This window comes from Coenobita brevimanus, chromosome 62 (genome assembly GCF_032717465.1).
Source record: "Coenobita brevimanus isolate Jiangsu-jjx chromosome 62, ASM3271746v2, whole genome shotgun sequence".
Taxonomy (NCBI): domain Eukaryota; kingdom Metazoa; phylum Arthropoda; class Malacostraca; order Decapoda; family Coenobitidae; genus Coenobita; species Coenobita brevimanus.
In genome coordinates this window covers 35454786-35479613 of record NC_137015.1, presented here as the reverse complement: position 1 = coordinate 35479613, position 24828 = coordinate 35454786, and the positions used below count along the sequence as shown (strand labels likewise).

General features: G+C 40.0%; 1 protein-coding gene and 2 non-coding genes across 3 annotated transcripts in view; all 3 read right to left on the bottom strand.

Annotated features, from left to right (window-relative positions):
* Nf1 (neurofibromin 1) overlaps positions 1-24828 on the bottom strand; it is a 509668-nt gene that overhangs the window by 100036 nt on the left and 384804 nt on the right. The window contains exons 52-54 of the mRNA XM_080275751.1: positions 15408-15581; positions 2360-2586; positions 1599-1785 (exon numbers count right to left, since the gene is read on the bottom strand). Of these exons, the coding sequence (XP_080131877.1) occupies positions 1599-1785; positions 2360-2586; positions 15408-15581 (588 nt within the window). The remainder of the gene's footprint in view (positions 1-1598; positions 1786-2359; positions 2587-15407; positions 15582-24828) is intronic.
* On the bottom strand, positions 9087-9205 carry LOC145404219 (5S ribosomal RNA). The gene has a single exon (XR_013898151.1). It is a non-coding gene; the product is annotated as a 5S ribosomal RNA (ribosomal RNA).
* Positions 10187-10305, bottom strand: LOC145404192 (5S ribosomal RNA). Its single transcript, XR_013898124.1, has one exon. It is a non-coding gene; the product is annotated as a 5S ribosomal RNA (ribosomal RNA).

Sequence of the window (24828 nt, the reverse complement as noted above, 5' to 3'; positions counted from 1 at the left end):
GGACTCCATCAAAGGCCTTCTCCAAATCAAGAAAAACAAAGCACAGTTCCCTTTTCTTTCCTATATATTTTTCCTGAAGCTGTCAAACAATGAATATGGCATCAGTGGTCCCCCTGCCTAGCATAAACCCAAAATGAATCTCATCAATATTCACTCTTTCTCTAATCACACATTCCAGAACTCACTCCATTACCTTCATTATCTAAACTGAATACAAAATACATAACTGCACTAACTGCAGGGAAAGGATTAACCTGACATTGTCAGTCTCAGAGGATAACCGCATTTTCACCCAATGAATCTAATGACATATTTTAAATTTTATTTGTACTATCTATGGACAATTTTATTTAGCTAATGGCATAGTTGGAAGGGTTACATACAAATTTCAATAACCTCTTTATGGTTAGGGGACTCTCTAAGCTACACTGAATCATCTGGAAAAAAAAAAAAACATATTGAATGGGTTAAGATGACTTCAGTATTTTGATCGGGACAGTAACAGGCTAAGCAGCCTAAGAGGACTTAATATGGTGAGATGGTAGTGGTTTAAGATGTTACATCTCATCTGGGTAGGTAATGCAATCATGGTTTTATAACACTTTCAACTGGAGAGATAAATAAGGTCCAGATCCTTTAATTTAATGAGTATGTCATGTTGACTGCTGTAGTTTTCGGGTTTTCAGTGCCACGCCATCTCCCTTTAATTTTTATTGTCCCTAACCACAGCCATACAGTCTCACTTTGGTTTTCACTAATCCTACACACTCTCAAACAGTGTCTTCTTTCTTCTTGCTCTCACTACCCAGTGTCACACTGCAAATAAATATCACCCCCCCTCCTCTCTCTCTCTCTGTCTGCCTCTCTTTCTCTCTGCCAAATCATATCATTTTAGTTATTCCCGCAACTACACAAATGTCCACCTGACAAAACTAGAGTTCACCCAACTTAGCAATGACTTTAAATTTGCAACTTACTTTCTAGTAACTCAATGGCTTATCAAGACAGTACTACTGCTCTACATCCACCCCATACAATTTCTTCATGATTGGGACTATTCTGTTGTCAATCTGTCTTTCTTTCCTTCATTCTTTCCTCTTCCTTCTGCCTATGAGTGCCTCTACACTAAGTGACAAGCCAAGTGGTTTCCTGTACACCAGGAAACCATTTACTATGCTGAGTGGTAATCATATAACCAAATTATGGCACCTGGTGATTTAGTGGGTAATTAAGGTGCTCCACTCGGACTGTGCCTGTATAGGTTTATATCCAATGGGTGGTTGAGGCTTATTGCTCACGTAATGCCGCTCAGGGATAAATGAGGCTCGTCACTCTCATCTTAAATATCAGGAACAACTTGCCTAGCCCTGGGTTCCTACGCTCCTTATGGGGTGACATAGGTCTGGATGACGGATGGATCTCAATCGAAGCAATGAAGATGGAAAGATGGCAATTTCATGCCAAATTACAGGGGGCAGAGTATTAAATATTACTACTTCTGTTATTCCTATTCCTACACACGGCAGGGCCACTAACTTTACCAAAACACTGCTTCCATTTTCACCATCCCTACTTAACAAGAAGCTGGGTGATGTTACCTTAGTGAAGGGCCCAGCAAACCTCCATAGGCCACCAAAGCCCCAGCTCTGCAACTGGTGAAGCTGTTGGTGACTCTGGTCCTCACAAGCCACCATGTTCTGTATGATGGACTGCACAGCGCTCAAAATCACTCGGTCATGGCACAGTGACAGGACTGATGTGATCTTCGCATCAAGTAGAGGATGACTGTGTAAGAGGAACAGAAAAAACAGAATGATTTGGGTATATGTTGATAAGGTTTACATAAACCTGCATAAAATAACTGCATGAAGGAATGAATTAGCCAAATATCTGGAGATGGCTGAGGGATGAGTCTTGAAATATGTGAATGAAAAGAGATACAGTACGCAAATGTGTGACGGAGAGCAGGTAAGCAAATCTGTCTCGATGATACACAGCACTCAGGATCATATGGTCATGGGCTCATGGCACAGTGATAGGACTGACATGATCATCACTTCAACTTGAGGACAGCTGTCTAGGAGGGGAAAAAATGAAGAGACTGGGTTTGGTAAAATCGAGAACATCTAAAATGATAAACTTCATTACAATAAACTGCAAGATTTGGAGCTCACTACACAATTTTGTAGTTCAACAACCTTCAAAATCTTAAGTAACAGTTTCCTTTACCACTCTTTTCTATCATCACACAGAACCAATACCAGTCTCTCTCTTATCATTCACCAGCACATAACACATATTAAAATTATCTCTCTGGGTATAATTTACCTATCAGCACCTTAAGATTCCTGTGACTCACATGACTGGGAAGACCCTAGGGAAGACAACAGATGCCTCGGCCAGGTACTCATAAAGGACGCGCATCTCATTCTCATCGGTAGTGTACTTGACAAGTGTGGCCAGGACAGTGAGCACCAGTGCCTGTGTGGAGTACTCCGTCAGCACCTCAGGGTCCAGCAGTATGTTGCTCTCATTGCTCACAGAGATCCGGGCACCGCGCTCCTTCGCTGGTGGGGACATGTCACCCTGAGGAAGTTAGTAGTGGTTTTAGAGGGTACAGAGGTGGCTTTACAGTTTACAGTACTCTGGGGGATATTGGGGCAATGTGGGAAGAAGGGTGGGTTTCATGGTTAACTGACTGACTGGTTAGAATACAGGTTCAGGTTAAGGTTAGAGGGTACTGAAGTGGTTTTACAGTGAGGAGAAGGTTAAGATCAAAGTTAAAGGGAAGAGTTACATCAAGTTAGGTTAAGATACATAAAAGGCAGGGTGACATTTTGAACAAAATAGGTAGAAGGTTTGCCCTGGTTTTATTTACGGTACAGAGATACTATGGGCAGAAAAGCTGAACTGAGTTATAGAAAAAAGGGGTGGCTATATATCAGGCCATTTCTCTTTAAACATGTTGATTTTGAGTATGGCAACATGAACCAAAGGGGATATAAGGGGTATCTTTACAAGCATAAAAACAAGAGGCTGTTATACTGAATGGTCAAAGAAACTGGAAGATGAAGGGATTGGTATACTATGTACAAATGGATGTGAAAAACTGCTGTAAGTAAACAAGGTAACAGGCAGGGCAGCCTGAAAAGGTCAAACTGGGATGGCTAGGGTAAGCTAGGTTGGGAAACTAATGCAAACTGGATAAGGCTGATTATGTTAGACAGAATGAAATGGGCTGGGTACAGTATATAGACTAAATAAGGTTGGGTATATAGATTACATAGGGTGAGGTAAAGTAATTTAAAGAGAGATGATACTGGACAAAGCTGGGTATACAAAGAGGACTGAAGAGGATTAGGCATGATGGACAGACTGAAGAGGATTGGGTCTGGAAGGTGCACCAGACTGTACTGGATTGAGTATAAAGATTGGATATGGTTGAGTATTTATGTCATGTATAGTAGACTGGACACTCATAAGTAGGAAAGGTAGACTGGATAAAGCCTGGAAGCACTGTGGCTGTCTTGGGTAGAAACAAGACATTATGTACCACAGCCTAAACAGGTATACTGTTTCATTATTTACTTGCAAACTCTAAGTGTACAGTAATTATGTTTTGTTCCTGGTATGCTAAACACACTTCCTTAATGAACCACTTCAAATTACAAAAACTAGTTAGTTTTCTATTAGTCACTGTGCTCCAAGTTCCATAAACATATTCCAAGACCAATTCCTGCTGTTATTATATATTATTGATATCAACAAAGGATATTTACTATCTCCTAGAACTGACACCCCAATAACAAGCAAATCATTACACAACAAATGTACAAGTGTCTTCAGTTATGTATCCTACAAACAACTTTCCCAGTAACGTAATGTGTCGTACTGTGCTTGTAAGTCTTCCTCCTTGAATAGTATCTGTACAGTACTGCATTAGCTGCTTCCCTTATCAGTGTCAATTTAAATAAAAAACATCAGTTGTGCCTTTGCTTTGTGTATAGTTCCCATTACCTATCTACTGTCTTAATATGTAAAACAGGCCCATTCCAGTTAAGAAATCCCGTATGACATCATCAACATTTCCAGCACCATGCATGGTGCCAAAACAAAGCTAAAGAGATATCTCACCTTTGAGTACTGTACTTGGTCAAATTTTTGTGTCCTCTGCTGTGGCAATGTTATTGGGTGTTCCCTTCATTCATCCATACACAGTACTTATCAATGTTCTAATTTCTATGCTATATTCTACTGTCTGTATACTGTAACTGCCACTCCAAGACAAGTTCCTCAATGATATGGCAGGACTGTTTTGTAAAAATCACCTAGCGCTTTCTACATCAATAGATGGCAAGAAATAAACTCATCTTCTGAGGCCACTAACTAAGAATATTTTTGAAGGCTTCTGAAGAAATACCGATTATTAGTGAAACAATGACGAAGTTCTGAACTCCTAGGCATCCTGAGCAATATCACTGCATTTACATAAAGTATTAGGAATTATAGCTGGAAATATTTTACCCATTTATGAGTAACCCCTAAGCACATTTAACCCCTTAACCGCGGGGCGTCACTTTCGTGACACTTGGGAGCAAGGGATCATATCGCGGGGCGTCACTTTTGTGATTCTGTGTTATTTTGAATTTGCCCGGGCTTTCAAGTGGTGGCTTGTATCACCTATCAGTACTGCCAATGTCCAACACTAGTCAGCACTCCTAATCTCATCTGCACTCCCATCCATTGTTGACAATTTAGCCATTTCTCCCCATTCTTGACTCCCCTCCCTACCTCCCCTCCATTACCCTCTCCTCTCGCCTGCCCGGCTGTGCTACGCTTAGTAAATCTTCCCTGGAATTATTCACTGATTTCATCCATTGAAATAAGCCCTATGCCCTATTCTTATACCAAATAATATATACAAAAAAGAAATAAGGTGAGAGTGCCATACACCTGGAATTGGCTAATTATCACCTGACAACACCTCACGTGCACTCGTTCGCTAATTTTCGCTGTTTATTTCCCCTTGAAATATGCCGTATAATCTATTCTCGTAATAAAAATATATATAAGAAAGGAAGGGTGAAACCTAAGTGATATTTACATTCACCTGGAACTACCTAATTATTGCAGGCCACCACACTGTATTCTACACTCAGGCCACCACACTGTATTCTACACTAAGTAAATCTTCCCTGGAATTTTCCACTGATTTCATCCATTGAAATAAGCCCTATGCCCTATTCTTATACCAAATAATATATACAAAAAAGAAATAAGGTAAGTGATAGTGCCATACACCTGGAATTGGCTAATTATCACCTGACAACACCTCACGTGCACTCGTTTGCTAATTTTCACTGTTTATTTCCCCTTGAAATATGCCGTATAATCTATTCTCATAATAAAAATATATACTGTATAAGGAGGGAAGGGAGAAGCCTAAGTGATATTTACATTCACCTGGAACTACCTAATTTATTATGTATTGTCTAGATTTCCTGCCAATCATTTCACAGCTATATATTCGCAGCTGTCACAAGGCTGACGTTGGCAGTATTGCACTCCCCCTAGAGGCAGGCTACCAGTATCAGTTTACTGTTGTCTTTCAAGGTGAAAGTACGTCGGATTCACGCCTGTCAAATTCCACTGCTTATTAGCTCCATGAAAAGGGCCCTGTGACCTCTACCCCTTACTAAACCTTGCGTGGAAAGAGGTAAAGGGCTGACAAATGATAGAGAGTGACTACGATCTTTCTGGTAAGTAAACACAGTGCAAGTGGAAATGTAAATAATGTGTAAATAATGTGTAAACAGCAAGTGAAAGCAATGAATGTAAATATAAGTGAACAGTGGAAAATAGTTTTATAAGTTACTGCAAGTGACAGTGCCTAACACAGTGTAAATAAAATAGAAATGTAAATAATGTAAATAAAATAGAGAATGTAAATAGAAATGTAAATGAGTAGTATTATAAGAATACGAGTATATAGGTATACTAGGAGTAATGAAAGTGAAAGTTTCATTCTAGCATGTATGAATACTATGAGTTATGAGTGAAGGTGAATGTGACATTCACTCTCAACGCTAGTATACAGGACGAGAAAGTGAATGCTACGTATTTTACTGAAAGAGAAACTGAATGCCTACAGTGACAATAAACTACTATTACTGAAGGAAACTTATGGATGAAGACTGCAGATATATATAAGTGTTATATAGTAATAGAAATATAAAGTGTGAGGAGTTTTCAGAAAAATAAATGACAGAACACCAGTGGCGAACAATCGCAAGTGGGAAGGTCATACGCCCTCGTAATTTTCATTGCTTTCACAGTGTTTTTTTTTTGGAGTATGGATTCCAAACTATTTGAGAATTGTAGAATAGTGTTTCTAGTGATAATATCAGGCTGTGGTAATCATATTACGAGTTGTCGGGAAGTGTATAGTGGAGACTTCGTTACCGAACTTCAGAGGTCTCCACAAGTCCTACGGTACTCGACGAAGGCTCAACCAACATCCCAGGAGAAAGCCGAAGGTATGTGCCATATGCATATGTAATTTTAATATTCTAGGACTAATAACTGATTTTTGGCAAATATTTTTAGAATGTCTGTCGGAGCGCGAATATGCCCGCGGGAGCCGCAAGTCAAAGCAAAACAAGCCTGCGGTTTAGGGGTTAAACAATAAAAGGAAGCAAAGTCTTTGTGATAATTTCTTATCTGAATGTAGACAATCCAGAGGTTCCTGTAATATTTTCTCATCTGCAAGTACACCATCCTAACTTTACTCTCAGTCTCCTAGACTCTCATGTTACCATTGGATTCTGATTTGTCTCACAATACATACTGCAGAAACCAAGATTACTCCTGCAATTTCATACCATTACACGAGTATTTACAGAAATGTGTAGATTTTCCTAAACTTCTGGAAAATGCAGCAAAGTGTAGAGCTTTCACTTCTTAATAACAAATGTGTAGCAAAGTACTGAAGCGTTACAAAACTGCTGTAATGAATGTGTGGCAACATATACCAAAACAAGCACAAATGAAATAAAAAGGTAGAACTTATAGAACATTCTCACCAGTTAATTAGGCTCTCTAGCATCTCTTTCTTAGTGATTTATTTTGCATATCACAGATAACTATTCTCTTGTATGTTATCATTGTATCTGATATTAGCAGAGGTTGCATAAACAACATATGAGTATTAATGTGCCATATACAGAACTGACTGATAGGAAAGAGATGCTATGGTGCCACCTGAGCAAGAATATGGGCCATTATCTTATCCTGTATAAAAGACACACAACCATCATCACACTTCCTGACAAAGACCATGCTACAGAAAGTCCCCAGCATATGCTTTTTGTTTTGTTTTTTCTTTTTAACTTTGTTCACTATAATTCTGAAAAATGCTGTTTGTTATTGTTATGTATCTACCAGTAAGGCTACTTTTCCAGTTCCCTCAATTTACAGTACTATATACAGTTTGCATCACTGAACAGAACTGGGCCGTTCCTTCAACCTGAATACTAAGACAAAGCTGCATGAAATCTGAGGAGCTTTAAATATACAGATGGACCTAGTCTTCTTGGTTACTAATCAAATCAGCCCTCCAGTTCAACTACACTTGTTCATTAATTGAGCTCAGAGGGATTAGGGATTACTGTCAGGTTTGAATGTACAAGCTGTGCCAGTAATGATTAAGTAGAAGTTGTGATATATTGGAATGCATCACTGACATACTGTATAAGGAGGACTTTTTATGTACTGTATTATGAATATCAAAATGCAATGGTGAGTGAGGTAGCAGAGAGTAACACACAGTGAATTAAATAAGTTCTGGTCACTAAACCAAATTACGGACAGCTGAAAAAAAAAAAAAAAAAGTCAATGATCTAGCAATCTGTAATTTCCAATCTTGCACAATGCAGAAAACTCTAAAATCCATAATTATTCTGTACCTACTGAAAATCTAGATGCTTCTTCCCATATTTACCCAGTGTCAAAATAGCACTGGTTTTTATAGGGCCAGTTACTCCTACAAAACAAAGTGTTCCTAGCTTGCTAGAGCAGAAACCTTTCACTGCATTAGGGTATTCTTCATGAAAGACAATTAGAGCCCCCACAAACTCCTGAAAGTTGCCAGTGTTCGCCAAATCACTAAATAGCATGAGGTCACTACCCGTTCAGAGCTGGTGTACCTTCCTTTAAAAAAAATCCTATCTGGATTATTATTCATTCATACAGCATTATACCAGTATTATCTTCATCTCAGATATTTTACTTATGCTCTAAATGACATTTATGCTGAAAAGTTTTTCACAGAGTTTACTAAAAGCAATGAAAGCTTTTTGTGTGTGTTTGTATTCAGCACATTTTTACCAAGTGTTATGAATCCCAGTTGTCGGAAAAATTTATCATACAGTTTCCAAAGATCCTAATCTTTTATTTGGCAAATCCTGACATTATTCTATCCATCATACACTTAATAATATAAGAACTGTATGGCCAAAATCTTATGGGGCCGAGATCAGTGACCGAAATTTTTAAAGGCATGGTATTCCTCTTGCTATGAGGAAATGTCCCTGTTCTGCTACAGTCCATTTTTTTACATATATTTTAGCTGCGCAGTGGACCATGGCACTATATTTTCCAGATTCACTGGCTGATTTCAAAAGGCACGGGTGTCAGGTGTGGTGTATACACATCATCAGCGGCGCTCTGGGACCGTGGCAGCGGGCACACAAACTACGCAGCACTACCCATGAGAAAGCCCCTCCATATGAGCTCAGTGGGTTCATATCAACTTCAATTGTTTAAGTACCATATTTCCTTCATTTGTTATGTAAGATACAATTTTGTTATACCCATTTACCATTTTTCCTTACAGATTTACTTCCAATACCTAAAAACATGACAGCAATCAATACTCAGACAACAAATTAATAATCGCATGTATTCATTCATTCATTGCCAGACGCCATGTATCCCAAACGGGGTGGCCAAGGGCTTAGAGTTAATTGTTTTACAAGGAGGGGCACTAATCCTCCACCAACCCCACTTGACACGTAGGGAGAACGTTATCCCAACAGCATCTGGTGTTCCCAGGCGGTCACCCATCCAAGTACTAACCAGACCCAACGTTGCTTAACTTCGTTGATCGAACGGGAAGCAGTGTACTCAACGTGGTATGGCCGTTGAGTGGCAAAATTATTTGAAAATTACAGGCAAGTTCTTTAACAAAATCTGTTGTTATTGTTGTTGTGCTACCCATCTCTTTGATCAAGCAGACCCATCAACTGCAAGCAAGCAACTGCCCCAGCAGGGCCAGCCTATGCAGTGAACTGATGTTCTCATGTGGTTGATAATGCCTCGCCACAGCGAGGTGCAGCGATTAATGTGGCTTGGTTCCTGGGTGGATGCTGCATTTACAGCTTTCCACCCAGTTAATAGGGGCACCACAGTAGGCTGTACATCACCCCAATAGTTGGTTATATGGTTACCACCCAGCACTGTACATGGTTTCCTGAATAACAGTAACCTACTTGGCTTATCACTCAGTGTATAACTGCCTAAAGTGGAAAGAATAGTAACAAATACAGTAGTGACAGAAAGGATGGAATAAACAGGGAGGAGGGTAGATACAAGAAAAGAATGATAGACATGAAGGAAGAAATAGGCAGCACTACATCAAGTGAGTGGATGATGGGCACCCCCACCTACCAGCAACAGGATCTGTAATTAACATGTCAGTCTTGTGTAACATCTATCTACTGTCCCTAAACTGAGACAGATGCAAATCATAACTTTCCATTTCTATTATATTTTGATATGTCATTTTCTCTCCAATATTATATGCAGATAATTCAATAAATGTCTTATTTTCAGTAAAGTAACACAAAAAATGTATAACAGAGGGTAATTCAAGTTTACCACACTTTTGCATTTTACATCAAGCTATCTGGTGAACAATGGCATCTTCTTCCGGTTTGTGGGGGCTCCAATTCAAGACAAATTTTTACCTAAGACATTAAAATCAGTTATATTCCCCAACAGAATATTTCATCCCATTCATTCATTGCCAGACGCCATGTATCCCAAATGGGGTGGCCAAGGGCTTAGAGTTAATTGTTTTACAGGGAGGGGCACTAATCCTCCACCAACCCCACTTGACACGTAGGGATGCCAACAGCATCTGGTGTTCCCAGGCGGTCACCCATCCAAGTACTAACCAGACCCAACGTTGCTTAACTTCGCTGATCAGACGGGAAGCGGTGTACTCAACGTGATATGGCCGTTGGCCCAACAGAATATAATGGTATAAAATACCACCTCTCAAGTTGGAATATGAGGAACCACTGTGTGTGTGTATATATATATATATATATATATATACATACATATATACAGCAAGCTTGCCCCTAACACAAGGGTTTCGTTCCAACCGTGGCGCGTTCGGTGCGAAACTGCGTAAGTTTTAACTACTCCTTATTTTGCTTCCTAGACCCTCTAGATGTGGTGTTTTGCCGTTATCTGCCATTGGTAATCAATATGAAGCACTTTAAGTGGATAGAAGGTATATTTAAAGTTATAACTTACAAATACAGTACTGCATAGCAAAACTTCAACACGCAAATACATAAACACAAGGCAACATTCCGATGCTGACTGGTTTCGGGACAATTTGTCGTCAAGTCAATTTGCCATCACAGCAATAACAAGACAATTTGCCGTCATCAATGAAGACAGCTGTGGGTGATGCTAGAATATAATTCAAAGGCAAAATAAGTATATTTATAGAATGGTGGGGAATCGTCCAGGGTGCGAATTATCCTGATGGAATCGTACATGTTTTGATGGGGAATTGTCTGACGGCGAATTGACTTGATGGAGAATTGTCTCGGAACCTGCCGATCATGGGTAATCATATAAATCAGGTTAACTGGCTACAAGGATTTATTTAATCCTTTAACTTTCTTTAAGTGCTTTAACTTACATACCAGAACAGTAAATATTTAACTAACAATTACAGTAATGTGGAAAAGCAGTGCAGCAAATCTTTAACGAACAAATAAACAGGGCAATATTCAGATGCCTATCTGGTAAACTGGTTATAAGACTTTATTTCTTGCTTTAACATTATTTAATAGTACTTTAACTTGTGCATAAGCTTACCAGAACAGTAATGTAAATATTTAACTTACAAATACAGTACTGTGGAAAAGCAGTACAGCGAATCACATGATCACATGATCAAAACAAACCATGCAGGCTGTGTTGAGGTTCGAGGATATGGCCTTTCAAAGGCCTCTCTTGCGTAAATTTATAGTTTTCGTAATGGTTCTTTAATCTTACATTGTCTTATACGTATCCCAGCACTAACTACGTATAACTGCGAGCGCATTCGGCAAGAACTTGTTTGGGGCAAGCTTACAGTGTATATAATTATATATATATGATGATGATGATGATGATATATATATACATATATATACTGTATATCTCTCTCTCATCTCATCTCATCTTCATCACCTGTTTGAGTGCCCACTGCAGGACCGGCCTATCCCAGCCGAAGCAGAGACGATACAGCCAATGTATCTCTACCAAGTGGCTTAGGCTGTCTGGTAGAGATTGTATGTAGGGTGAGAAGTGCTTGTAAGTGTATTGTAGTGTTGGAGTGGCTTTGAATGTGTGTGTAGTCTGTGAACCAAGTGTAATCGGCCCGTGAAAGCCGACTGGGTGCATGGATACTTTATAGTATGCGACACTGGTTCAACCACAGCACCCCTGATGTCCGCCAATGCAGTACGTAGCCAGAAGAAAGCTCCCAAAGTTTACCCTGGCAGGGCACGCACCACATTCTTCAGTGTACGAAAACGCATACTTTACCACTGTACAACAGAGGCTCCATTGTATATATATATATATATATATATATATATATATATATATATGCAACAATGATCACCATATGCTTTCACTTAAGACTTGATGGTGGTGGGTGGTGGTGACTAACATTCATTTAATGTAGAGCTGCCTACATTTTCCTGGACCATTATCATTATTTTCTATTTCTCCCAAATTTCGCATCATTTTTATTACTCTTTTTTCCACTTCAGTTGGCTAAACTAAGTGACAAGCCTAATGATTTCCTGTAACCAAGGAAACCATTTATAATGCAGAGTGGTAATCACATAACCAATGAGGTGATGTGCAGACTACTATGGTGCCCCAAGGTGGAGAGATGCAAATGTGGTGTTCATCCAGGAATTAAAGCTCTACACTCCTCTCAAACCTCCACACTCTTCCCTACGCCTCACTGTGGCGATGAGTTGTTTGCCACATGGGAACACTGATTTACTGCAAGAGACAGCCCTGCTGGAGAACTGTTTGCCTGTGGTTGATGGGACTGCTCAACCAAACAGATCAGGGTTGCTAAACAACAGCAGCAACAACAACAACAAACAACTTAAGACTTAAGGACTTTATGCTTTGTACTATACAGTACAGTAAGGTACCAGATTTCGCACCTAATAGGGACCGTGAAAAGTGCTGCCAAAGTTGATTCTGTCAAGTTAGGGCACTGACCTTAAGAGATATAAGCTAATAGTGACTGGGCCTGTAAGAAAACTCACCCCCTAGTGTATTTCCTACTTTAAATGTCCTAAAGTTAACTGAAATGTTGCTATTAACACATTAAATCATAAAGTAACATTAAATTAACAATAAAACATAAAAACATCATAAAAAGCACTTAAATACAGTATGTATTAGCAATATTACTCAGAGGTGTAACACACACAGTACACTCCCTCCAATCAAACGTAACACCCACCAGAAAGACCAGGGTGAAGGGCTTACTGGACTCAGTGCTAGGGGGTATCCAAGGCTCTGGGTAGGGCTAGTGGGCCCCACCACTGCCTCCATTTCTAACACGATTTTATTTTTTAACTTGCCATCATACTTGTGTTTTTCACCCCTTTGCGGTAGTCACGCTTGGCCTTGCCTTTACCGCCTGCTATTCCATGTTCACACCTTCTTACACCATGTCAACTATCAGCCGGTCCACATTTGGCTCCACTTGAAGCACAAGACAACATATATTTCCGTCAATTACTCATCAAGGACGTGAGAGTGTAACACTCAACTTGCGGACACACTGAACATGTCTGGGAAACAGGTTGGAATTGAGTGTTGGCACTGGTATCGCCGTGGCGAGAATCCGAAACTTGTGCTGCTGGAGGGCGTGAAAGTGTGTTTTTTTTTAGTTGCAAATGTGCAATCACAGGAATATTCAATGGCTGTCCCCAAATGCTATTTCACCAATCTGGATGCTGAGAAACCTGGTGTCTTACGGTACATGTTTTGTGGCTATAAATGATACATTGTGATCAGCAACAAAACAGTGCATTCACAATGGCTATACTATACGATTTCTGTTCTCATTATCATTGATACAAACCTTCTTGCCACTAATTTGGCTTTATGTTACCTTGGTTGCTGCTTTAAATAAATACACGTTGACACTTTGCTTCATCCAAGTGGAAGCAATTTCTGAATTCTAATACATCTACAACACTAAGTAAATAAACCTAATTCCTTTCCAATAGGTACAAGTAGTTATTCCATAATATTTTCCTTTTATTGCCTTCATGGTTATCCCAACCCCTAATAATCAAATAAATAAATATATACTATAAATATAAACAAAATATTTTTCCTCATTTACTACACTCACAGTCATCCCACCCCTTACCTCAACAGGAAATCAGTAAAACTGGAATGAGCCTTGAATGTAACAGCATATGGGTTATGATTCAGTACTGTTCATAAAAAATCTTGACAACCTTCAGATATCCAGTGGGACTACTTTTGCATTTCCTCACACAGCCACTGCACACTATATTAATATAACAAAAACAAGTGACATGTAAGAGTATAACAAGGTGTAAGATGTGTGTTGTAAAGTGCACTACATAACTATGACTGACAGTAAGTCTGATAAAATGACCTACTGTATAATCATATCCACAAGACATACGAGTACAAACAATTAACTGAACTCCATCTTGGCAATAACCTTGCTTGTTACAATTTCCATCAGCTGAATCAAATCATACAGTATGAATTTGAATAAAATACCTAGTGCATCATAGCAACAAAAATTATTAGCAGATATACTGCTGCTCTTAACAACCTACACAAATTCAACTGTGTGCAGCTACTAACACCAGTACTATAGAAGATTCCCAGTTTTCCAAGAAGTGTCAGAACTAAGCAAAAAGGTGCATATTAAATCCTTCATTATTTCCATAACCATTTTACCTGGATGTCATTATCATATATCCTGATCCTCTGAAACAATTAAGAATGCATCATTATTCAGTGCTGTGAAACATCAACAGTTCCCCCTACTGACTACAAGATGACTAAGGTTATTCTAGGTAAACTCTAATACTTTTGTGCAGCTGTAGAAACTAATCCAAACCTCCCAGAATGTGTGGGGAGATGGTGCAGAGAGGCTGGTACCTTACTTAGTGCTTGGTACAGTATGTCAACACTTAAGTGGCAGAAAATGCAAAAATTCAGGGTTAAAACAATGAGGGATTAGGAGTGCCTGTGAAGTGGAGAGGGAGTGCCAAAGGGAAGTGGGTGGGGTGACAGAGGGGGAGGGGATGGTGTTAAGGGGGAATGGTATCTGAAAATACATGTGCAAACTGGGGTAAGAGGCCAGCAAACATCCAGAGGCAAATAATGACAATAATAATAATAATAACAATAGTAATAATAATAATAATAATAATAATAATAATAATAATACTGTAATAATAATTGAAGTAATAATAATAATAATAATAATAATAATAATAGTGATAACACAGTAAAGAGGTGCTGTTATGAGAGACTGTACCTCCAGTAAGGTAAACAGAGGAGGTCTACTAAACATGGAGCCATCCAACATCCATAAGGTAGAAAAAACATAGCTCAGAGTAGATACATCTGAGTAGTCCTCTAATAAGATAAACAATTGGTGCACTGGTAAGAGAGGGCCTTCACAAACAAATAAGGCTAAATGGGCTCTAACAATGGGCCATCCAACATCCACAGGCAGAAAAAACACGGGAGGAAAATTGGGGTGTTCGTGAGGGTGAGAACCTTCGCAGAGCAGAGGGAGTCTTCATACTAAGAGATGGAGCCATCCAGGGGTGCGGATGTAAGACCTTCGCAAGATGAAAAAATAAACTGGGAGACACGGCAAGGAAGGGATGCAACTGTGCAAAAGAGGTGGACCTCCGCAGAGCAGACAGTGAGGAGACGCAGTAGCAATATGGGGGGGGGCAGGGGGCAGGGGGGGCCCAGGCTCCCTGTACCCACCCCCCCTGCCACTCCCCGTTCTTCTTTACCTTGGGTGTGGGCATGGAGGAGGACCTCTGTGTTTTAAATGGCGGCGGTCGCATGTTATGAGGATCAAGATCTAGGGAGTGCCATGTCTTGGGGTCGCCCCGCGTGGCCAGGTGTTGAGCGCTGCCTAGTTTCTGCCCCGTATTCAGCCCAGGCCCTAGCATGCCCATGGTACCCTGGGGCACACAAGGCGGGCACAAGTTAGCTACCAGCATACCACCCACCACCTTCCCTATGCCACTACATATCTTGCCAACCATTACACTACTCTAAATTACACTACACTACACAACTCTACACTATATTTCACTACACATTCACCATACTCACACTCACATATATAAACCCAACCATGCAATCACACACACACACACACACACACACACACACACACACACACACACACACACACACAAATGCACACACAAACATACACAAATGCACACACAAACATACACAAATGCACACAAACAAATGAACACACACCCATACTACATGATACAGTTAACTTATACCAAACACTACTTGCTCAGGAACATATCACACACTACAACTACACCAGCTACACCAAATGCTACATACTCTACTCAGTAGCAAAGTGTTTCAACACAGTATGAATACCATCATGTCTATTGTTTTATAGATTTAAATTATAATTTTTTCTGCAATATTGTATAGGCCTAGCCTATGGCCAAAATCTCATGAGCTTAGGAGCTCCAAAGCATCCAATCATCACCAGTTTATTTCTGCATATGCCATAATAAACTCTTGTACATCATTTATGTATTCTATAGAAATTAAAATTAAGCTGTATAATTAAAAATAAATGGCTAAGGAACAGATGCTAGGAAGCCTCCTAAATTTACAAATATACAGGCTTTGGAACAACTTTAGTGACGCCAGCATGTATTAATCTGAGAATCTAACTAGATTTCTGTTTACCAGGAAAGATTAGACTAGATTTATGTATACCAGGAAATATTACTGTTGTACTGTACACTCTGTGTACAGAAAATTCACAAGTACGGTACAGATGAAGCAAAAATCTGTTGATATACTATACAAAAAATGCATTTACTCTCCAAAACAGCTATAATAATTTCAAAATAAACTTTGCTCATCAACTCTGATGCATCCATGCTGATAATACCTTGGAAAATCTTGAGCAGATGGTACACATACAAAACCCAGATGGATGCTTCAAAGTACTATAACTTACTTGTGGCTGCATTCAAAAACATTCATTTAACATACCATCACCTGCACACCATTCACCATACACTACTAACCCTTAAACTGTAGCTGGGGGAAATTACAGGCAAACCCTGATTTACAATACCCCTGTATGCAATATCCCGGATTAGTAATGGGGATAGAAATCCCACCCTACCTTGCCTAACAATGGCCGAGCCCCTGTTTAATGATGGGTCAGTTAAGTTTCCCACTACCATCACCCCACCTAGCCAAGCTTCCCCCGCCTCTGACTCTCACGGAGATGGGTTTGAGAGCTTTGAGGAGGATGAGTGAGGGCTAGGGAGCACCACATGTCCCCTAGCCTTGGAGGGGATAGCAAGAATGAGGACCAAGACCGGACATGGACTTACAAGAAGTAAGTGATGAGACGTGTTTGACATTTTTTTGCCTATTTTTTTTATTTTCAGATTTTATTTGTTGGCTTTAGTGAGCTACTTACAGGTGTTAGGTTAGCTTCCCTTACAGCTGTTATGCCATTTAGACTGCCTTTAAAAATTTTTCTGGACTAATTTGGGTGAGTTTAGGATTTGGTTGGGAGGGAAAGCCAAGGCTCAAAAATGCATCCCTATACTTTACATGGTAAATCATCCCTGATTTACGATACCCCGCCTAGAGATGGGTTTTTACTTAACCAACTGCATCATTAAAGCTGGGTTTGCCTATAACTAATTTCTCTTATTTTAGGGAGTCATACTGGCTCACAAAAAATGTAATGAAGAAGATATGCATAAATTTGTAGAAGGATCAGTGCCACAGTTCTGCCACTATAGCTTCCTATAGTTAAGACTTTTTTGAGGGGAGAAGGGAAGCCAAAAACTATGTACATTTTATTTAACTGATAGCCAGTTATATGAGGTCTGTCCAGAAAGTATCCAACCCTAGGGCTCTAAAAATATAAACAGCTAACCTGTTGAGGTAGGACATTAATCTCCCTTCAAGTAGGTTCCTTCTGACATGACACATGTAGCCCAGCATTCTTTCCACTGCGTGAAACTTTTTTCAAAGTTGGTTTTCAGTATCTCCTGCACATGCTTCATCGCATTCGTTATGATCTCTTTTCTCGTCTCAAATTGGGAACCCTTCACCGGAGTTTTCAGCTATAGGAATAACCAAAAGTTGCAGGGAGCCATGTCTGGTGAGCAGGGAGCCTGCCTGACCTGTGGGATATTGTGCTAGGCCAAATATTCCTGAATCAATTGAGAACAACGGGGAGGGGCACTGTCATGGTGCAGTTTCCAACTTGCTGCTTTCCAAAGGTTTGGTCTCTTCCGCCAAATTGCACCATGAAGAAAACGGATAATGTCAAGATAGTAATGTTGTTGACAGTCTGACCTTCTGGTGCATATTCATGATGCACAACATCACGAAAGTCGAAAAAATCTGTCAACGTGCATTTCACCTTGCTCTGGACCTGTCATGCTTTTTTCAGCCAAGGCGACCCTGCATGCTTCCAATTTGATGACTGTGCTTTGATTTCTGGGTCGTACCCATACACCCAAGTCTCATCTCTAGTGATAACAGTCTTCAGGAAGTCTGGATCATGAAATGCACACTCCAATATGTCTTGAACAACGTTCATCTGCAAAGCTTGTTGTTCATGTGGAAGGAGCTTTGGAACAACCTTGGCAGCAATTCTTTGCATACTCAAATAATCCGTTAAAATTTTGTGTGCTGATCCATTGCTGATTCCAGTTTCATTAGCAATTTCCCATGACCAAATCACAGACTTTCTTCAAATTTTCAGCACTCCTGCTTGTTGATGGCCTCCCAAGACATGGATCACTCTTGAATGACATTCCCCAAAACTTGCTGGATCTTCCTAATACTGTAGTTTCAATTTGAGTATCGGCTAGTTTTTGGCAAAATTTGATGCAGTAACATTGTTCGACTTTTCCAGTCATCTCGAGTGTGGGAACGTGACGAGTGCAAGGTGCACAACCATGAACAAAGGCTGACTGACAGCCACTGAGTCACTCATGGCAGCTGGCATTAATCATGCACGTGCACAAAGTTCCTGCACTGCATTACATAAAACCCACCCCTATCCTCCAACTGGCTGAAGATTAATAAGGTGAGGTCGGATACTTTCTGAACAGAAAAAAAAAGTTCATGGCCCTCTGCTGAGGTGCGTTGCAGTGTGAGCCATACACTGTACTTCATTGAGGTAGTTTATGTAGCAGTTTAAAGGTTTACTAGCCATACATAACATGTTACTGTCATATTTACCACCTCTGCAAGCTGACTTTTCATATTGCCAAACTTGAACTTTTATCAAGCCATACCATACCACCACCCACATCCCTCCTATCCCTCGTCCCACTTCATCACCAATCACACTACTCATCATTCCCTGTACCAAAATACTGACAAAATACATCACAAACACACACCACAAAACGTATGAGAGCGCATGCACGCATACACGAATGACAACAAATGAAATGTCTTGAAGAAACCACAGGCACAAGCAATGGAAAAATGATGAAAGAATGGGTGATGAACATGGTAAGTTTTGGGGGGGGAGTCAAGGACAAAAAACTCAAGAAATGGTGAGAAGGCATAATGGAGAAAGCAAATGTGTAGGAAAACATGGTTGAGTTAGTTGCAAAGATTAAATGTTAATTATAATAATGTGAATGGCCTCATAACTAAAAACAAAGAGTTGGGAGATTATATTATTACAAAAAATAAACCTGAAATTTGTGCTTAACTGAACCTATGTTAAGTAGTGATGTTGACCTGAATGTGCTGTGATGGAGGGATTATAATATGTGGAGGAGGGATAGGGAGGTTGGAGGAGGTACAGTATTTAGATTATGATAAAAAAAAATTAAGGAAAAGAAAATTAACTTTTGAAGCACCATTTCAGAAGTGGTGAGGGTAGATACGGAAGATGGTTGGAGGGGGGGAAGTACTATATGTGCCACTACAAATGAAAGCATGGAAAAGAAATGAATATGGAGAACTAATGAAAGAATCTCTAAATATGATTTACCTTAAGTGCTGCCAGATAAAAAATAATTTTAACTGGAGATTTTAATTGTAAAGAGATCAACTGGGAAGGTATAGATGCAAGAGGTAATGAAGAATCATGGAGACATACATTCATGAGACTAACAACAGAAAATTTTTTAACCACTATATGATTTAGAGAGGATGAACAACCACCAAGGTAAAACCTTGTTTTCTTAAGGGATCCTGATGATATAAAGAATAGTACCAGAGCCCTATGGGACAGGGTGACCAACTGGTCATTTAGATGAACGTGGTTGTAGCAGGAACCAAGATAGAGAAATACAACAGCTGGACAGGTATAATTATGGAAGAGCGGATTTTGATGTCTTGAAAAGATATTTAAACAGATTGACTGGAGCTGGATGGAAGTAACCAAAAATACAGCATTCATGAAAAGTATGAAATCTTGATGAAGGTTTCCAAGGAAGAGGTCAACTTGCATACCCCTAAATTCTTACCAAAGATGGAAAAGAAGAGAGAGTGGTTTAATGACAAATGTATAAAGGCACTTCAGGCAAGAAACAGAGCATGGAACAGGGTAAGAAAAAGAAATCAATTATAAAAAGGATATTGTAATGAAATGCAAAAAGAACCAATATTGTACTATAGATTCACTAATGGTTAAATGAAAATCTGCGATAAATATATCAATGTTAAGAGTTGGGGAGGTAACGCAAGAGAAGAAAGACATACATGTGTGAGTTAGTGAATGACAAACTGCAATCTGTCTTTGTCACAGAAGATGAGTTTTTGGAACCTGGAGAGGAAATAAGAGTTCCACAAATGCCAGTGGGAGTAGTCGACGAAAGTGAAATGCTGAAATTGATGAAGGAATTGGATGTGAGAAAGGCACTGGGACTAGATAAACTGGAAGGATGGATCCTGAAAGAATGTGCAGACCAGCTGATGGGCCAATCCATGATATTATTCAGTGTTCTCTACACAGAGGTGAACTGGTGATACACTGGAAAATAGCTAATATAGTGTCATTATGTAAAGGGAGATAGGGATGACCCACTGAACAACAGGTTTCAGTCCCTTATTAGTTGTTGTTGATCAACCCCAGTCTGTCTGGCTAAACAGACCCATCAACCACAGGAAAGCAACGGTTCCTGCAGGGCTGTCCCCTGCAGTGAACCGATGTTCCCACGACTGACAGATCTTTGCCAAAGCGTGGCGCGGGGAAAAATATGGAGGTCTAGTTCCCAGATGGATGCCGCATTGCCATCTCTCCACCTAGATAACAGGCACCATAGTAGACTCCACTTCATCCCGTGATCTAGTTATATGGTCTAGTTATATGGTTACCACCTAGCACTGTACAGTAAATGCCATGGGTTACAGGAAACCACTAGAGATGTCACTGTGTAGAGCACCTGAAGGTGAAAGAAGAGTAATAAAATGTGGCAGGAGGGAATGGGAGATGTAGTAAGACATGGGGGAATAGAGAGAAACAAAATGATAAATGTGAAAGAAGAAAAAGGCAGCCACCACCTACCACTGTCCCTTAATACTCTTGTCTGTAAAACTCGGTGAAAAAACAGAAAAAACTGGCTCAATTTCTAGAAGGGAAAGAGTTGATCACAACAAAATAATCAGAATTTAAGAGAAGGACTGTCTTGCAATACTAATCTGCACAGTGCTTATGACAGAGTTGTGGATATTATACAAGAGAGAGAGGGTTGGGTAGATTGTGACTACCTGGATCCAAGGAATGCACCCAACAGGGTGCCACATAAAAGGCTGTTGTGGACACTTTAAACTGCTGGAGGGGTGCATGGGAAATTGTTAAAATGGATGGAAAACTAACTGTTGGGAAGACACATAAAAACTGAGATAAGGTATTCCACCAGAAAAGTGTAACTAGCAAAGTGCCCAAAGGTTCAGTGCTGGCCCGACAATTTCCTCATACTGTATATGAACATGACATGCCAGAAGAGTTAAGCAGCTATATAAATATGTTTCCTGATGACTAAAAAATTATGAAATGTGTTATTAATGAAGCTAGTTGTAATGAGTTGCAGGATGACAAACAAAATACGTTGCTGGAGTCATACCTGGAAAATGGATTTTATTGCAAAGTAATGTCATTTAACTGATATGAGGGTCAGTGGGAAGAGACCCAGGTGCAAATACAAAATGAGAAAAGAGAAAATTGGCAAATTAAAAGAAGAGAAGGATTTCCATTAAAACATATTCTATTTATCTATAGCCAGACACCATAATCCCATCAGGAGTGGCCGTTTGTCTTTCAGTTAGTCGTTTTATGGAAAGGGACACTAATCCTCCGCCAACCCACTTGTTGACACATAGGGAACATGTGTGGTTTGGTTATATAGTTACCACCCAGCATTTGTAAACAGTTTCCTGGCTTACAGGAAACCATTAGGCTTGCCACTCAATTCCTGAAAACAAATGAAGAGTAATTAAATGTGACAGGAAGATAAATAAATAGGAAGAGGGGAGGGAAAACACAGAAAAAACATAAAAGTGAACGAAGAAGTAGGCAGCACTACATAAAGTGAGTGGATGGGCATATGGACTCTTGACAAACATGAAAGTAGCTTTTAATTTCATGGATGAGATGCTGAATAAGCTTAGTGTCTGTGATAAGACTAAGACTTGATTATGGAGCTGTGAAATGGTCACCACATTTTTAAAAACACATAAATAAACTGAAGAAGGTACACAGGATACCCACAAACATGATTCCAGACTTGAGGGAGCTTTCCCATAGAGACTATAGAAGCTAAAATTGTTCACACTATGAGAAAAGATAGAGAGGTGAGACGATTATGATGTACAAAGGTGCAAGAGATCTAGAATGACTGAACAGAAAAGATCTTTTTGCAATGTATGATGGAATAAAAAAAGGGCATGAATACAAACTGAGGAAGAGTAGGTGTCTCAGTGATGTGAAAAAATTTATTTTCTCAAACAGACGTACAACAGACCTCTGTTTTACAATAAACTGATATATGATGAATCACTCCTATGATGACTGAAATAGGACCCTTTTTTGATATATGATCACATTTTTACTTATATGATCATTATGATTCAGTATAACACTGCACTGGTAAATGCATGATTGCTCTTCTCACTTATATGATCGCTGACACAGAAGCTCACAATCATCTGTTTGTTCCAAGATGGCCTTTGAACTCTGTCACTACTGGGTGTGTTAGTGTCAGTGATGGAACAATAGTGCAGTGTTGGAGTTCAAGCAGTAAGCAAAGTGAAATAATTACCAGTATAGGTGAGTTAGAAAATAATTTAACTTGAAACCCCAATCCTGGGGGCAGGGGGGTTTCATGAATACTCCCCCAGTATCCCTGCTTGTCGTACAAAGGGACTAAAAGGGTTGGTTGTGGGTTAGTGCCCCACCCCGTAAAAAGAACTAACTAAACAAACAAATAAAGCGCCTCAGACCAGGACGGACCATACATTGATAACTAAGGAACGGACAAAGGACCTTCTGAGGGTGGGGACGTGGAATGCAAGAGGAGTGAATGATGAAGTGAAAGAAAGAGAGATTGATCAGGTGCTTGACAATACAAAAGTGGATATATGTGGATTGACTGAAACTAAATGGAAAGGTGAAAGGGTGAGAGAGTGGGAATATGGTTTAGGTATATGTGTGGGAGTTAATGAGAATGAGAGGGAAAGAGAGGGAGTACGTCTGATGATATGCAAGAAGTGGAAGGAGAATATAAAAGAGTATGGACCAGTGGGTGCAAGGATTGTATGGGTGAGGATGAAAGTAGGTATACAAGCATGGGCAATTGTATGTGCATATGCGCCGGCAGAGGACCAAGTGGCAAGAGTGAAAGATAAGTTTTCGGTGAGTGTAGAAGCATGTATGTACAAATTTGAGAGAAACGAGAGTGCTTTTGATTGGAGACATGAATGGCAAAGTTGGGAATGTACGAGTGGATGGAGTGGTTGGTCAGTGGGGTGTGCCAGCTGAAGTAGATGGGAATGGTAGTGCTTTGGTGGACATCTGTGCTGGTAAGGGGATGGCAATAGCTAACACCTACTTTCGGCATAAGATGATCCACAGGTATACATGGAGAGTCATGAGGAGGTTGGATGGTGAACTTGTTGAACGAAAGGCAATGATAGACTACATGAGTGTGGATGAGCGAATGAGAAGACAAGTGTTGGATGCAAGAGTGTGGAGAGGGTGGGGGAATGGAGTCTTGGACCATCACTTAGTGATGGCCAAGGTAAAGCTGCAAAGAAAATGGTTGAAGAGATGAAGGGGAAGACAGGAGGAAACAGCTCCTGTGGGAAGAGTGGAGAAGTTGCAAGATAGTGATAAAATGGCAGAGTATAAGAGCATAGTGGAAGAAAGATTGGGAAGGTACGCGTTAGAGCAGATGGAAGGGGTGGAAGATGTATGTAAGATATTCACGGAAGAGATAGGCGCAGCATGTGAGGTGGTTTGTAGAGTGAGGAGGAGATGCAGGGGTGTGCAAGGGACAGCAGGGTGGAATGATGAGGTGAAACGAGCTGTGGAACAAAAGAAGAAGGCATATAGTGAATGGCTAGCGAGTAAAGGTAGGGGAGAAGATTAGAGAGAGAAGAAAGAGGTATATGTGAGCAGGAGAAGGGATTTGAAGAGACTGGTGAAGGTAAGTAAGAAGAAAGTGGATGAAGAATTTGGGAGGAATCTGAGTGTGAAATGGAGGGAGAGTAAGAAATTGTTTTGGAAGGAGGTAAAGAAAGTAAGGCAGTGTGAAAGAGTAAATAGTAGGAGAGTGAAAGATAGGAATAATAGATTGCTGGTGGAGAAGAGAGAGAAATTGAGGAGATGGAAGTTGTACTTTGAGGATTTGTTGAATGTAGAGAGCGAGAGCAGTGTGAGTATAAGTGGTTGGGGAATGGCTAGGAGAAGAAGAGATGAGAGGATGGAGGAAGAGATCAGTAGGGGGAAAGTAGTGGAAGCAATGAAGAAGATAAAGATGGGAAAGGCCCCAGAAATTGATGAAGCGTTTGGTGAAATGCTGAGGTATGGGGGTGAGATTGTTCTGGAGTGGATATGGAAGTTGTGTAGATTGGCTTGGGAAGAGGGAAGGGTTCCAGAGGACTGGAAATCAGGTATAACTGTTCCTTTATACAAAGGAAAAGGGGAGTGAGAAGTATGTGGTA